Source organism: Carassius auratus, chromosome 17 (genome assembly GCF_003368295.1).
Source record: "Carassius auratus strain Wakin chromosome 17, ASM336829v1, whole genome shotgun sequence".
NCBI lineage: Eukaryota > Metazoa > Chordata > Actinopteri > Cypriniformes > Cyprinidae > Carassius > Carassius auratus.
Window position 1 is genome coordinate 17243867 of NC_039259.1, and position 17458 is coordinate 17261324.

The window sequence follows — 17458 nt, forward strand, 5'->3', positions numbered from 1 at the left end:
TACAATACACACTCGAGCCACAAACTCCCGCTGTGTGTCATCTGTCCACATACAGGATCTTAAGTAATTTTATTGACTGGTAGGTAAAAGGCTAGAACTATGCTTTGCCAAAAGTGTGTGTGTTTTGCTGATAGAGGAGATTAAGTGTTTGTTTTTTTCCCTATGTGTGTGTGTGGGGGGGGGTATATTTGACAGGTGAGTTTCTTCTCAGTAGGGTAAATGTAAGCTAAAGAGCAAAGTGAAAGGTCATCACCATTCAGCTGTCACTCAAAACCAGGGAGACTAATCGATCCCAGAGCCCCTGGAAACCAGACAGAAGTGCAATACTCTTATGTCCTCTTTCCTTCTGTCATTTCTAAACCCTCTGGGGAAGGATTCACCATACATTTTTCAGAATAAAATTCTTCTGGTCTACCATTTACTTATTTTTAGCTTTAAAAAATGTATTCACCAAAAACATTTCTTAAAGACCTCCTGTGGTGAAAATCAAGTTTTTAATGTTGTTTACATGTCTATCTGGTGGTTTTAATATGCTTAAAACTGAAAGTGCAAACTCATCAATCAACATCAGCTAAAGAAATAAATAAATAAATAACTTTTTATAGTTCATAAATTCGGTTTGATTCAGCCCCATGTTTGCTAAAATCACAAACATGTAATCAATCCAGTCAACTTGCCAAGAGGGGCTTTTCATTTCATTAGCAAAGTGTTATTACCTAGGGATGTTGATTTTTAGAAGATAGCTGGCTGAGATGGCAAATGGAAACATGGTTTGTGTGACATTAGCAACACGTTATTAGCTGCTTGATAACGTATCAAGCCAAAGGCTAATGATATCAGTTATTGTACATGTCTAATGTTAAAGAGACGACCCTGTATAATTCGCTCTTTGATTCTTCTTTGGAATCAATTTTCTATTTCAGACATACAGGGTATATGGCTGTGATTGAGTAGAGGTAGGGACTTATTTGCAATGCATATTAATGTAAATATTATATCAACTTTACTAAATGAGGAAAGCTGTTTTAAGGCATGAAGAAATTATTTTTAAAGGGAAAAAATTTATTTAAATATGTCATTTTGATCATCACAGAGGAGTTTTAAGGTTAAAAAATGTGTGACTGCAATGGGACTTAAAGAATGTTCTTAGCTTTTTTCTTAACAGTTCTAAAAAGAAAACTAATAAAGAATTTGAATTCCTAAATGAACTGAAAAGCTTGAAAATCTTATTAGCCAAATGCAGTAAACTTCAACTTAAATAGGGAAGTCGTTTTTAATGTTTAATTCGTTTTCATTTTTGAGAACTGACAAGAAATTCTTAAGATATTTAAGAAATAACTGCACATAGGAACATTCTAACGAACTTAATTATTAGGAAATATAACAACTTTGTATTAAGATCCTCATGAATTTGGCCCCTGGACCCTTTCTGCAATATGAGGTACCCACGATCAAACTGAGGATTTGCTCATATGAGGAAGGCAATGAAAATGTGGAACTGTTCAGATAATGACAGCTGGCCGTCATGCTTGATAACATAAATTAAGTTGTTCTACATTCATACATTAATGTCTGTGAGCGGCACTGCTGATCCAGTTTGCCTGGGTGACACAAACACACTCAGCATGTTACCATATATGTCCTCAGCACAGTTCCACGTGGACATGATTCTGATTCCAAGAGGTGCCTTATTTAGCTACTTTGTTTCATCATCAGAACACACTGACAACACATTATTTTGTTTGACGGGAAAAGAAGATTTTGAATAGAAATAAAGACTAAGAGGAGGAAACCAACACTTTTGGAAATACCACACCTGCAGCTATTCTACTTGCTGATGTTAGAGCCTCACAAGAAAGGTCTGGAGATATCGGATAACTGCTCAAGCAAACGGACCGGACATAAAGATAAAGTAGAACGGCATGGTTAATCGATTGCTGAGAGATACCAGTCACTCACTCACCTTCCTGTACCGCCTGGAAGGGGTTGTTGGGCTCGATAAGTTTGATAGAATGGGTAATCCTCTCGCTCTGGAGGATGTCGTCATTCAAACTCAGGTCTGAGATGGCAAGCTGAAAAACCTCGTCATCCCGTATGGCATTCTGTTCAAAAATAGCTCCTGTTGGATGAAACAGAATGTTCGCTATTAATACATCTTTCACAGTCATTTCAAACTTTCATATCCATTTAAGGGGTAAAAATGAAGGGAACATAGATTCATCGTGTGGGTCAAACAGTTGAAACTATATTATACCCATTGAGGGTACCGAGAACACAGCGTATAACCATCAGATACAATTTACAGCAACTTCCTCACCTGTCAATAGCCATCGGCATTTCAGGAGCAGGTTCAGCACCATGGAGAGCGCAAGTGCTAGAAAAGCTGTAAATATTCTATGCGCATCCCTAATACACATCCCTAATTTGTCAAGGGCATTTTGCAGTCTGTGGAAACACAGTGGGTTGTAAGCCTACAGGAAGATCTTTTATGTCAAGGGGATCTTATCTGTGACATGGTGCATCAGTTATAAATATGAGCTGTCTTTATATGTTGTTGGAGTTTGCTGTGTCCTTGAAAGGCATAAAAAGTGGACAGGTCACACAAAATATCCAAGACAGATGAATGAAATGGGTAAGGGATTATGCTCTTATTGCACAGCAACTTACAAAATAAATAAACAATGGGATATGAAGTATTGATTTGGGAAAAGTTTTTTAATATCTTACTGGTAGACTGGCTTAAAGCTTGCACAAATTAAAACAACCAGCTAAGCAACAAGAAATCCACTCATGCAATATTAAAATATTAATTTAAAAACTATTCATTTGCAATCCAAATGTTTCGAAATGCTGCCAAAGTTGTGCTGATATGGAAAGAGAGAGACCAGAAATGATACGAGAGCGTTGGTCTGTTGCCATGGTCAGTGGTTACATTTCCAGTTTAGATGTCATTATGCAAAATTATTTTACTCTTCTGTGCCAAAATTGACCTATCAGATTCATGTATTCCAGTGGGCCATGTACTAAGCAGGGTAATATTTTCATTCAGCTGTTTACGGATTAATCCTAGACATAATACTGCACAGAGCAATTTAAATGTTGACTACACGTGACTGAATAACTCATAAAGTGCTGTTCCACTAACAAGTCCTTGACACGTGGAAATGCAGCCCAGTATTAAATCAGAATGTGTCTGGACGCAATCAATAAGGCTGACTTGTGCAGGACTATAAACAGTGACCCACTGATGATGTGACATATTGAGATCAAGGCGACACTGATAAAATGTACAGAGCAGCCGGTTTGAAGTGCCAGAAGTTTAAGAGAAGCAAATAGGGCTTTATTTATTTACATGCATGGTTAGCCATCAACAAACAGCCACTGTGGCCTCATGCCGTGCACTGAGGCTACAAAAGTGAGCTAATTTTAATAACTTGGCCAGCACATGCAGGTCAAAGACAAATAAGGATGTTTAAGGTTATAAAGAGGAGAAAACCTTTCAAAATCTAGTCTAAAACGTGAGCCAATTCTGTATACAGGATTCATAAATTTACTTTATTTAAAAAAATCGTTTACATCGTTTTCTACAAAACTAAAGAAAAGGCTAAAATATTTTTTCTTACAGTTTAAATATGTCCATGTCATGTCTTTTTTTCATTTTTTTAAATAAAATCTTAAGTGTCCTCTAGGTTTTATGGTTTTCTTGTCACATGACAACAAAATTGCTTCCTTTATTATGGTTAAACCATGCTGACCATATGTTTGGCAGATAACTGTTTTTCAAACTAACCACGGAAAAGTTGTAATCTATACCAAGGATAAACCATTAAATCAAACCATTTAGACCTAATTAAGTAGTTTAGCAATAAAAGCCTGAGAAGAATTATATACATATACTAACTGGTAACTAACAAGAAGTCAGAGCATGAGATAATTGCAGTAAAGGTGCATTCTGTTGAAGTGGAAATTTGTCTTATAGTGGAGTCTATGCTTCAACTTTGGGACTTAACATCATCCTTCTTTAAAACTAAGCTTCAAATCCAATTTTGAGTGATCCTGGTGATGAGAAGAAGAACAGTCAAGCGCACCGGATGATGCAGAACATCCACTGCATACAAAAGAGAGGTTCCCTACCAACAGAAGAGCACTAGATTTACAACGCGTTACGCATCCGAATCCGGCATGAACCAGTGTTGTTTAGCCTAATACGATCACATTTCTACAGGGAACATATTAAGAGGTATTTTGCGCCTAACCTGAAGCAAATAAATTTCGTTCCCAGCATAAGTCACCAAAGAGGGCTGAATGCTGCATAATGACACAAGGCATCCAAACTCACTAAAATAAACGACTGATAAAACAAAAGCGTCTGAGATAAATGTTTATTAACAATCTATAATAAGAAAGCATCAGCACAAGTAGAAGTTCTGTTAAGAAACGTCAGGCGGGCACGGGAAGAGACTTGTCGCGCGCTCAGTACATCAATGAACGAAATTAACATTTAAGTCACGTTCAACAGAAAGTTCAGGCTTAAGGCTGGGGAGGGGTGGACTGGAGTTAACCCTGAAACAGACCGAGAATATAGCCGATTCGATTTGCTTATACGTTTATCTAAAATCATTCGTGAAGCCTTTGCGTTCAGCGCCACCTGAAATTCACTTTGTGGACCTGTTTGCTTATGTTTCCTGGCAAGTTAAAGCCGTTTATCAATTGTCAAACAGATCAGGGGAGCTAATACGCCTTCTATCAAGTAAAATCTGCACCCTTCCGACTTTAAAATACGATGCACTGAAGAAAGCCATCCGTGATTGAGCGCCGTCTGTCCGAGACCGTGCTTACCGATGTGAATAATGGAGTCCGCGCGAGCTGAGCGGCACTGCAGGATCCATAAGGAGAGGCTGATCACGAGCAACTCCATCTCCAGTTCTCGCCCCGGTGTATCATCCACGCGTCCACGTCGTTTCAAAAAATCCAGTTCCAGAAAGAAAAGAGCGTGCGCGAGAACGAATGCTGTGGAGGAGATCAAGGATGCGTCACTTCTATCTTTCTCCGAGATCTATTAAAATTGAAAGTGAGAAAGGATATTCGCGGGGAGAAAAAGAACTCTCAGGGAAGGAAAGCAGAAAAGGAGGGGTAGGAGTGCAAGGGAAACGACGGGGGTACCACGGTCAGAGGCAAAGTAACGGGTCTGCGCGCTCCAGCTCTCAGTGTGGTTTGGATACTGCTTACTGCAAAGCAGAGAAAGACCCCCCACCCCCACCCCCGCTCTCTCTCTCTCTCTCTCTCTCTCTCACACACACACACACACACACACACACACACACTTTCTCTCAAAGCTCGCAGTCTTTCCCGTTTCGCCCCACCACGTGACCGAATCGAAAGATCGGAACGGTAGGGTAAAAACCAACGAGAAATGAAGTCTGCGCTCGCCGGAGAGAGTCGCCACAGCGGAGTGGCGGCGGGAGGTCTAGCGCAGCCCTGAGCGCATGAAGTTCGGGACAATCTCCTCAAACATACAGTACTAAACTATGTTTTTCAAACGAGAGGCACAACCCCTAGCTGGTTTTAAACTCAGGGCTGCTGGAGGGAAAGAAAAGTTGCTGATACGGACGGTTTCTCCACAGAACTTCACCGCGCCGACAGAGACTCCAGAAGTGAGAAGAGCGACCGCGGGCGCTCCGCTTATCACTGGATATTTTGCCGGGTGCTCTCAATAGACCCCGCTAGCACCCTGAAAAAGAAAAGAAACGGAGTCTGTAGCAACCACGGAACGAAGGAAAACAAGTGGGTGATTGAGACTGAATGACTGTGAATAATGAATGACTGACTAGCGTCGAATCTATAATATGGCGTAGATATACGCATTTTTAGAATAGGTAAAACATTATACTGATAAGGTGAGTTGTTTGAACGATTCTGTCAGCTCATGGAACGAATTCTTTATCTCCGTAGGTATTGAACAAACACGTAAATGGGACAGTCACGTTTCTTGCAAAAATGTTCCTGCATACTTTTCTGCCATTTCTCTCTATGTAGGATGAACAGTGATAACCTTCACCTTACAATTAAAGGATATTTCTTGAAACGACACTAACAGAAATATCTCTTAATTGTTTGGTTAAGGCTATCAGGTCGTCAGCTCGGATCAGTCGGCCGTGGACAGCGTCACAGCGCCCCTCTGGACAATCGGAAGAAGTGCCTGTCGCGAAGCCTCCTGAGAACTCTACAGATTAGGGAACTGTTCTGCTTAATAAAATGAGCAGAATATATTTGGTGCACTTCGTGCTTTTGTGTGCAGTGAATGTATTATAGGGTCATTGACGTGTTTTTCTGCAAATGGTTATTTACTTTACATTCCAGTTTGTCCTTAGGTAAACATAAATCATTTACAAATATGTATATTTTAATTGAAATCTTAATATTAGATAATTTTGCATCACTTGAAATACCACAATAGCTAAATGGAAGACACTGATGATTAACACAGCAAATCTTGATGCAGTAGATCCAATGTAGCAGAACATTTTCACCCTTTAATCTTCAGTGTGTTGAATCCATCATATAAAAATGCAAACATGATGATTGGAAGTAAAGGAAAGGGAACTAAATGAGCTAAGTTTTTAGCATAATATATAATAATATAATCGTTTCTTTCATCCCACTTTTTATAGCCTAATGGATGTAAACCTGGCAAATACATGGAACTAATGTGATAAAATCACTTACTAACCATATATCCACTCTTTCAACTACATTGTATCAAGTGGCGGTAACCTTTGTGTGATATCCTTGTAAGCATGCTAAGAAGGGAGGTTGCTTCCTTATTTACATGGAGCTGAGCAGGTAGTCCATCAGAACGCTGTCTCGAATCAGCTGGATATCAGCTCATTTCCTTTCAGTTGCCTGCACACATTTGTAATATCTGATAATAAAAACAAGCTATGCTACATCCTTACCTGACACCGGGAGAGTGAAGGCTTCTCTTGATGTATCAGAAATGCATGTGGGATTTACTTCAGTGATGAAATACAAAATGCAACAAATGCGATCAACTGTGCTGAATTTATTGTATCCAGAACATTCCTTTAACAGCTATGTTAACCATATGTAGAAAATCACTCCCTTCCATTTTAATGTAATCAGCAATTAATGCTTGAGCAGGTGGATATGTGGTTGTAATCTGAACAAATGATAATGAAGAGCTACCCTTTGCTGAAGCATGTGCTGAGTACTGAATCTGAATTCAGCACTGCTGATAGTTAAAGCAACCCTCCATCCTTAGTCCTGTAGGTTAGATTAGTGTGCTAATCTGTGTTTGGGCTCTGCAGGCTAGATACTCCAGTTGGACTCTGGGTGTTAACATGACAAGATAGAACAGCTCATGTCACAACTTATTTGGTGAAAACTAGACCCATGCCGCTGCAGAGACTTCAAAGAGGGGATTGAGAAAAGGGCAAAGAGCAGAGACTTGACAACAATACACCAAAAATAGGATTTTTATTAATTAGTTTCAATTTCACTTGGTTTCCCTGCACAGATTTTGCAACTAGTTGATCACGCCATGTTGACCGACAGAAGCTGCATGTTATGAAAGTGGAATCTGTGAGAGCAGTGCTTCACACAACTGACGCTAGATTAATAAATTATAAAACAAAAATTTCAGACCACTCAGCAGACACATTTGTTTCTTCATCCTCTCTGATTTATGTGAAACCAGACCTACTCTACTTCAAGCAGTTCAAAATCAACCTGAAGGATGTAATAATCATTAAATAGATCAAGTCCTGACAATCGGAGGGCATCAAAAAGACAACAACAGCAAAAAAAAAAAAGTCTAGATCAACTTCTCAAGATTCAATCCTACAAAAAGGACATGAGAAAACAAGCCGTGAGGATGAAAAGAAACAGAGAATATGGTGGAGATGAGGGGTGTTAAGCTGCTGTCCTACTACTTGTCAGAGATCTCACGAACCATGACATGTACATAATTAAAGCCGATCAAAGGAAAGCAGACATGTTTAGTGCCCCCAAGCTCCCCTCCAGCTGTAGCCTCATTAGTGGACTACCATTATGAATGCATGAAAACATTGCAGTCCATAATACCATTACAAAAACACACAAGACTCTTAAACAATACAATAAACAGTCACAGGATGCTGGTTAAAATTTAATTCAGGTCAGACGGTGGCTAAATTTGAACCTTTAGAGTCCTGTTTGGGGCAAAGACACCACATGCGGTCAGAGGGGACATAAAATCAAACAGTGGAACACAGATTACTGCAGATAGCAAAGAACACAATAACAAAATCATCAGATTGTTTAATATAACCTTCTGAAACAAATTGACCACCCAAACATACCCCAATGAATTCATTTTCTGAACCACTGATTATGTTTTTTATATGCTTGACAACATTTGTTCAATTAAGTTAATTGGTTGTACCATCTCATGCAATCTGTAAAATAACACCACATTTTCTAGTTTCAGATATGTAAAAATACATATTTAAATGGATAGTTAACCCAAAAATGAAATTCCGTCTTTAATTACTCACTATCATATTGTTCCAAACCTGTAAGACCTTCGTTCATCTTCAGAAATACTAATGATGTCACATGGACAATTTTGTGACAATTTTCCTTACTACCTTTCTGGGCATGGAACATTGTCAGTTGAATTGCGGTCTATGCAGGGTCAGAAATCTCTTGGATTTCATCAATAATATCTTAATTTGTGTTCTGAAGATAAATAAATGATTTGGAACAACATGCAGGTGACTAATTAACGGCAGAATTTAAATTTTTGGGTGAACTATGCCTTCAAGTATGAAAAAAACGTTTTAAGTAAGCTTCAAACCAATACCCATTGTAAACTGTGATGAGATTCTAATTCACAGATAAGTGTCATTGATGGTCATTATTTGATTTCAGTTAGACTGAGAATGGGAATGAATAGTGAGGTTAAGCCTACTACAAGTCACACAGGATAAAACCAACTGCTCAATGACAAATTAGTAATTAGTAATGGGGGGCAAGCAACAGACAATCAAGATTAAGCAGTTCCAACCGCACTTGAGTTTTGTGGTGTCTGTTTAACAGGAAGCCTGTCAGCTCTTGTTAGGACACTAACTGCAGCAGCGCAGCGGTTCATCCATGAATGAGGCGATCTGGTGGGGTGCGTGAGCAGAGCAGAGATTGTTGTCACATGTGCTCCAGTCAGTGACCATTCAGCACTCTAGCAGCTGTTTGAGAGAGAACACATAGTTCTTCTTTGTCTCTTCTTCAAACGATTATGTGAAGTCATGAGTTAGATGAAGAGAGACTGTCATTTCAAGCTTTCAAGGTTTCCTGGAGAGGGTAAATAAGACCTGGCATTTGAATAGATCAAACATGCATGAACACCCGCTGCCAAGATCCAGGGCCATTTTTCCAAATGTTATGTCAAGAATTTATTTATTCCAGCAAATGAGCATTGTCGCGTGCATCCAAAAGTCTCAGTGCAAGAAGGTTGCAAATAACCATTAATTATCCTGAAGGTTAATGTTTTAGAAACAATATTAGAATTTTTTTTTGTCTTTGTCTGAAACTATTCGAATGCCTTTTTCTCTCTCATTAGAATGTGCCTAGTTTTGGTCTCTGAGACATATATTGTGTTGTTGTACTGGGGTGTTACAACTAGTAAAAACATTTCTACAAACTCTAATTCTTAGTTACTGCTACAACAAATCTGAACAACAACAAATAAAAAGAAACAGAAAGGCACGTCATTCACTTAGAAAATTTTACCAAAATCAGCACCATGGACAGCGCATGTGAACAGAATACTGTTTTATCTGCATATCGGTTCATAAATTATTAAGGTCTGTCATAATTAGGAATGGATGGATGGATGATTAAAAATATGATAGCTAAACAAAATTAAATCAAATAAAAAAATTATAATAATTGTGATGCTCTTGTGGTAATAGCTCAATTGACATGCAACCATTAATTCAACTGAACAGCAAGTGTTCCAAACAGAAAACACTTATTATTGTAACTCTTAAATGCACACAGTGCTTCTGTCCTTCAGACATTTTTTAGAGGTTTTTTTCAAAATGATGGATCTGTCTTAAATGAAAAGAAACCCAAATCAATGGCCACTTCATTATTTTCTACTTGTGTTGCAGCGATTTTGGTGTGCAACAGTCTGTTCATGGTAAACACTCAATGTTACAAATAGGTTTGCAAAAAACTTTCAAACATAACAAACAAACAGCTTTTTTTTGTCCACACATGCTTGATTTCACTGGAGAATAGTGTGGATATAAGTTCATGTAAGGCACCTAACATATTATTTGGAAATAGCAGCAGCCAACCTTAAAATCCTCCTTGTCAGAAATGAAGTGTGTCCAGAGCGCACAGAGACATGAAGCTCACCTGTACTGTCAGAGTCCACAACACAATCTGACAGAGATCAGATTCACGCACATCCCAGCAGGGGAAGATTGATGGCCATCTGTCCTCACGGAACTGAATAAATACTCATAACCAGTCCTATTTCTTTCTTAAAGGCACATATATAGTCTCCACAGACAGAGGAGGATGATCATTGGGCTAATTATCGTTTATTTTCCACCCAAACGACATCTAATGAATTAAAATGAGCTTCTCTAATAGCTCAGTGAGGCTTTGAGAGTTTCTTTGACAAATTTCTAATGTCTAATGTAAGAGACTAATTAGTCATCTTGGTCTGGGATGAAGCCAGGCCTGCAGCTAAACACAAGCACATCAGCAGGTCAAACTGTGTTTTAAGCAGTATTAATTCATTTTTCAGCCTTTAATTTAACTTATATGATTATTTTTCTTATTTATATTTGGTCAGCCAACTTCAGACAAATTACATAAAATATAAATCAAATTACATAAACATGAAAAAAGTTCACATGCATTTATTATTATTATTTTTTAAATGAGCTTAACTCAAGAACACTTATTTAGACTACTACTCAAAAGTCTAGGGTCAGTGAAGGTTTTTAATGTTTTTAAAAGCTGTTTCTTATGCTCCCAAAGGCTGTATTTATTTATATATTTATATATACTAAAATCAGTAGTATTGTAAAATATACAAAAATAATTTTCTAATTTAATGTATTGTAAAATGTCAATTATTCCTGCGACGGCAAAGCTGAATTTTCAGCAGCCATTACTCCAGTCTTCAGCATCATATGATCCTTCAGAAATCATTGTGTTTGAAAATCAATATGTTGATTTGGTGCTCAAGAAACGTTTCTTCTTATTAGTATATTAAAAAACATTTGTGCAATATTTTTGTGGAAAAAATAATAAATTTTCTTTCTGTGTTCTTAAAAAGTAAAAGCATTTATTTTAATTTTCTTTTGGAACAATGTAAATGTCTATGTCTGTCACTTTTCATTAATTTAATATATCCACACTGAATAAAAGTAGGGCTGTTCTCTACTGAATCTCACATGCGTTCAGATCAGTGTTGCCAGGTTTTCACAACAATGCCTGCCCAGTTGCTTCTCTAAACTAGTCCAAAACTAGCCCAATCGCGTTTCCAGGGTATTCCCCAATAAAAAAATGTGCCTGGGGATAAAATACACCTTTTATGGAAGGGTTGCCTTGTTAAAAGTCACATTTTAGGGGCTAAATATCACGCTATTGGGATTGGGCCCCTAAAATGTGATATTTAGCCCCTAAAATGTGAATCTTACCAAGGGAACCCCGGCAAAAAACGTCTATTTTATGTGATCTGAATGCACGTGCTGGATATATACTACTAACCACAGGAGCGCCTTTACTGACGAGATGCGCATGAATATCGCATTAGATTTTTTGCACAGCCCTAAATAAAAGTATGAATTTCTTGGAAGCAGAACAGAATACATTACTGTTTTTTTTTTAAGTTATAAACATATCATTATTATTATTTTTATTTTTATTTTTTGCTACATGTTTGTGTGTGTGTGTGTGTGTGTGTTGGTACACGTATGCTTATATTTAAGTACATGTATATACACACACACACACACGTACTTATATATATTTAAGAAAACTGTTATATTTGTACATTAAATATATTTATATATATACTACATTAAAATATATATATATATATATATATATATATATATATATATATATATATATATATATATAATGTATTATGTCAACAAAAACTTTTATTTTGGATGCAATTAATATATATCATTTAACAAGACAAAATAAATTTATTGTACAATGAATTAAAAAAAAGCAATAATTCCAACTAATAAGATATATTTACAATGTTAAGTTACTTCACAATACTCCCATTATCAATCTTCCATCCCAGCTCCCTCCGGTATTCTTAATAGTTTATGTCCATATTGGCCCCATAGAGCAATGAATCATTTCCCCCTTTTGTGGACAAGCCGTACCTGTCACTCTTTTCCCCATTCTTCTTCCGCATTAAAACGTGCATGAGATGTTGCAATGAGATAAACCTTTCTGGCTCACACTAGAGGAATGATTTACAATCCGAGATGCGAGGCACATCTGCGGAAAGATCTTGCAGGGAAACGTGACCTTAATGTGTGGATGTTAGGGACTGCATGTTTGTAGTTCCACCTTTTTTCTCTTTTGATGGCACTAAAACTCATCACCTGCTGCTCTTGTTCATATTTTACACACTAATTTCATTTCATGTTTCATGCTTTCTTCCCTCTTTCTCGCTTTATACAGACAGAACCCCAACAGCGAGAGAAAGAATGACAGTTTTTCATCTGTATTGCTGCTCAGGCACCCAGCATGCATCTAAATAAAATAAGAGTAGAAGATACCCACACACAAGAGGAGGGTTGTGGCTACAGTGTTCAGGCAGCGTGAGATGAGGCACACCTGACGCTAATAGCACCTTGTCACTGCAGTCTTCGCTGTTCTATATTCAGTAAGAACCGGATACATTCCAATACATTTCAACATTCCTGCACTGTTGAGTGTGTGGAAACTTAGCCAAATACACACGGCAGCCGGAGTTTATGACATGCTCCAGGTTATGACTGTTTATGAGCTCATTTTAGACTTTATGGCATGTCATTTCACGCATATTGTAAGTAAACTGCAGCCTAAAGCAGACCGCATTTGGTTTGAACGGTAAGCCCCATCACTACATTAATTCACCATGGAGACTCAGGCAAGAAGAGAAGAAAGTGAAGAAAAAACAGAAGCAGAGTCTTTGTTTACAATGGCAAACTGCTTGTTTTGTCTTTGTTAAAACTGTTCTGAACCGAACACTGAGGCAAGACTCTTCTACATTATTGATGAGCTTTTCGCTATTTCCAAAGGAAGCACATGAAAAGACCAGTTTCAGTGATCCCAAACTCACTTTTAAATTTCTGGGGATAAAATGTTCTCAGTTTCTAAGCAGAACCAGCTTTGGACTCTGATGTTTGTGATTTTGAAAAATCATAAATGGAGCTTTCTGCTACTTTCAGGAGAGCCGAAATCTACAGAGTCTACCTGAGCTACCTTCACAAACTGCTCATTTTTTCTGCAGCTCTCTGAGGCCACGTCTCACTTTTCAAACAGTGCAGAGGCTGTTTTTGCCAAAAAGTCCTTGACTGAAAACCTGTTAATTAGTTAACTGGGAGTTACCTTGAAACAATGAAAAATATACTTAATGAGCAATACATGTGGCATTTAATTAAACTGTACATTGGTGCAGAATGTGCCTGCCAGGCATGATTTATCTTATTATATTATATTCTTATCATATATATTGCAGTAAAAGCATTTATTATTTTGCTGTTCATTTTATTACACACACACACACACACACACACACACACACACACACACATATTCGTAATTTCGGAATAGTTATGTTTTTTATGAAACTGCATTTATATGACTAAAAATACATTAAAAACAGTAACATTGTAAACTAATATCATTCAAATTATGCCAAATTTTTTCATATTTCTTATTATTACCAATGTTGAAAACAGTTTAATATTTTTGCAGAAAATGTCAGAGGCAAGTAAGATTAATTTTTTTTCAATATATATATTTTCTATTCAGCACATATGCATTAAACTGATCAAAAGTGACAAGACGTTTTTAACATTACAAAATATTTTTTATTTCAAATAAATGCTGTTCTTTTGAGCTTTCTTTTTGTCGGAGAATTCTGGAAAAAAATTAACATTCCACAAGAATTTCAGTTGAGTTACAAAAGCAAATTAGTATATTAACATTACTCAATGAAGTACACAGCAGTAAACGGTAAAGCATACACTAGAATACTACATTTGAAATATAGTCACCGTGTTTCTTATGGTGAATTTCTGGCAACCAGTTACCAATATATTTTTTACAGCAAATTTCACACGATTTCCCCAGGGTTTATTCATGCTTCTCTTCACTCTCTTATCCTATCTGACCCTGTTCCTGTAAATGTGAGGCTGATGTTTGGACATTTCTTTTGCTCCGCTCTAATGAGTGTGAAATGAAAATTACACTGAGTGTGATTGATGTATGCGCGACATCAAAACTGTGCAGCTACAGAGGAGAGAAAATGTGCAGTCAGATCACCAAGTCACTAAAGCGAGAGAGAGATGTTTTCCTAAAGAAACTTCATAATGAACTATAGCACTGACCTACATAAACACTAAAATATAAATGTTAGATTTTTCTTATGCACTTACTGCAAGCAAAAGAAACAAACCAACTGAGATAAGCATTGAAAGGCCACTTATGTTACCCATATGTGGTGTATAAACTCTATATATACAGTATAAATTGACACAACAGTGACTCAGAAAAATGTTTAGTTGTACATAAACATATTGGAGAAGACACAAACAAACGTGACCTTTCCTCTCTGTTTCTGCTGAATGACACAGAATGAATACATCCTGCTCTGTATATTTTCTATAGATTCTTTTAATATAGGTTTTGCTGTAGTTTTTAAAACAGCACACACACACACCGTCACACAAACACGCGCTCACACACACAACATGTTTGTACCATATGGCCAAGATGGCATATTGCCTCCTAAACTTTTTTAAAAATGTATGACATTGCAGACTGCATGTGCTGTAAGACACTAAACACGTGTGAGCAGAAAACAATATCCTAATAAATTGCTTAAAGTTAGAAATTTAGATAAATACATAAAGATACAGAAGTATAGAATTCTTCAGATACATGTGGCAAGATTGTTTAGTATACCGAGATTCTTACAGGTTCTCTCTTGATTCTTCTCTACAGCATAAGAGACTATATGATATGAAAGGCCTAAGTATAGTAATTATAGAAACTATCATTATGGCTTTCAATTCAGTCAAGTCTGTTCAATATAGAGCTGAGCGGGAGAGAGAAAACGTCAAACCTTCTCCTGTGGAGTGTGAAATTATTTCTAAGTTGAGCTTCATTGGAAGGTCTTCATTCTGACTTTAATTATTTGATGAAGACAAAAAAAAATTATTGTCATGTTTTCTGTTTCTCAGAAACCAAAGAGATGCTTGATTTAAAGGTGCTGTATGTAGGATTGACACTGAGTGGTTGAACTAGGTATTGCAGTCCAAATTAAAAACAAATTGGAGAGTCCTCCTCGTACTTGACGAACACAGGTTGCCAGATTGACGAAACCAACAGGAACAAGCGCACTTGACGATGAATGAAATGAAATACGTTGTGTTTCCCACCAACTGGCAACCAGGGGTGCCGAAACACAATTGGGTGTATCTATACATCTATCTTAAAAAAAATATATATATATTAATTACATTTGACAGGAAAACACGACATTTTACAGTATATTACTCTAAAAATTGTAAGTTAAAAAATATGAATTGCTTAAAAATTTATGGTAAAAAATAAATATCATATTTACCATCACAAAACATGTACACTACCATCCAAAATACTAATTATTATTATTATTATTATTATTATTATTATTATTATTATTATTATTATAGAAAGAAATAAATAATACTATCAAGAACACAATTTAGTCAAAAGTGACAGTAAAGAAATTTATAAAAATTTTATCAAGAATCATGAGCTGAAAATTCAGCTTTGCATTACAGAAAATAAGTATATATTTTTTGAAATATATATTAAAATAGAAAATAGTTATTTTAAAATTTGTACTACAATTTTTAACAGTTCTGGTTTTACAGTATTTTTTTAAGCATCCTTGGTGAGTTTCTTTCAAATAAATGAATAAATAAATCTGACAGACTCAATATGGCATCTGCAACCAAATAATGCCAGACCTTTTCTCCACAATAACATTACTCATATCATGTTTGGATATGCCTAGTTCCCTATAGTGTAGTATGCCAAAAGCTGTATATCAAATGTCTGAATATGTGTTACTTAGTTCAAAAAATTCCAGGATTAATCTCCTTTATCAATAGTCAAGAAGCAAGTTCTTCATAAAAAACAGAATATACTCAGACTCTTTTAAATAGATGCCACTTGTTTTGATTTTTTTTTTTTTTTAAATAACATTCACAAATTTTTAAGTGACTGAAGTGTTCAAATACTTTTGGGAAAACTACGTCTGCATCTCACAGCTCAAAGGAGTAAAAAAAAAGGACAAAAAATGGATTTCTACAGACTGAAAAAATATCAACCCATCATTCACAACTTTTCCAGCAGTTGAAAGCAGTCATCACAGGGTCCCTAATGTTGTTTTTAGGTTTCCTTTCCTTTCAGAGTCCAGCAGAGATAAATGTTACGCCTGTGCCCAGCGTGTGACTGAATTCAGAGCTATAAATGCATTAATATTAGGCTCTCATTTCAGACAGAGAAAGCTGTTTGTCCATTTCTTATATAGTGAGATGAAAGTGCCAGGCAGTTAATGCAACTGAAATTGAAAATCTACATTCAAAACTCCTTGAATATAAAGCGAACATCTATAAATCGTTTCTTTGAACAGATCTGAAATATTTTTTTCTCCATACTATGGAAGTCAGTGGGAGCAAGCAATTATTTGTTTACCCACATTCTTCAAAATATCTTTTCTTTTGTGTTCTTGGATGAACTGTGTTCCTATACCATGCTGGTGAACTCAGAACAGCACTTCCGTAAGACCTAGAATAACAAATGTACCTTTGAAGCTTTATTGTAATATGCATCTGAAAGCATTTTTATACTTAGACACTCAGGTTCCTGCATCTGTAATGTTTTACCTGAGGGTTTCATCTTATTTTTAGAGCTGTGTTGATTCAGGTGATTTGTATCTCCATCAAACCTTTCGCTGCTACCTCTTTATTGTGTCTTCACTTCGTTCTATTTTATTCGTTTGACCTTGGTGAAGTTGCCTCGCTGAGCTGTTTGGCTTTAACTTTCAATAAAAGTCTGTAAATGCTGATCAGACCTCTCCTCCACTCTTCCTCCCCTCACGTTCTCTCATAATCTCTCTGCCAGTATACACTCAGGATTCATATCCTCTGAT

General features: G+C 36.6%; 1 protein-coding gene across 1 annotated transcript; it reads right to left on the minus strand.

Annotated features, from left to right (window-relative positions):
• Positions 1 to 1421: 1421 nt before the first annotated feature.
• On the minus strand, positions 1422 to 5219 carry LOC113117917 (glutamate receptor ionotropic, delta-1-like). Its single transcript, XM_026286820.1, has 2 exons — positions 4840 to 5219; positions 1422 to 2119 (listed from the first exon to the last, which is right to left on the minus strand). Exons 1-2 carry the CDS (start codon positions 4916 to 4918, stop codon positions 1956 to 1958), a joined length of 243 nt encoding a protein of 80 aa, XP_026142605.1. The 5' UTR covers positions 4919 to 5219; the 3' UTR covers positions 1422 to 1955.
• Between the last annotated feature and the right edge of the window lie 12239 nt (positions 5220 to 17458).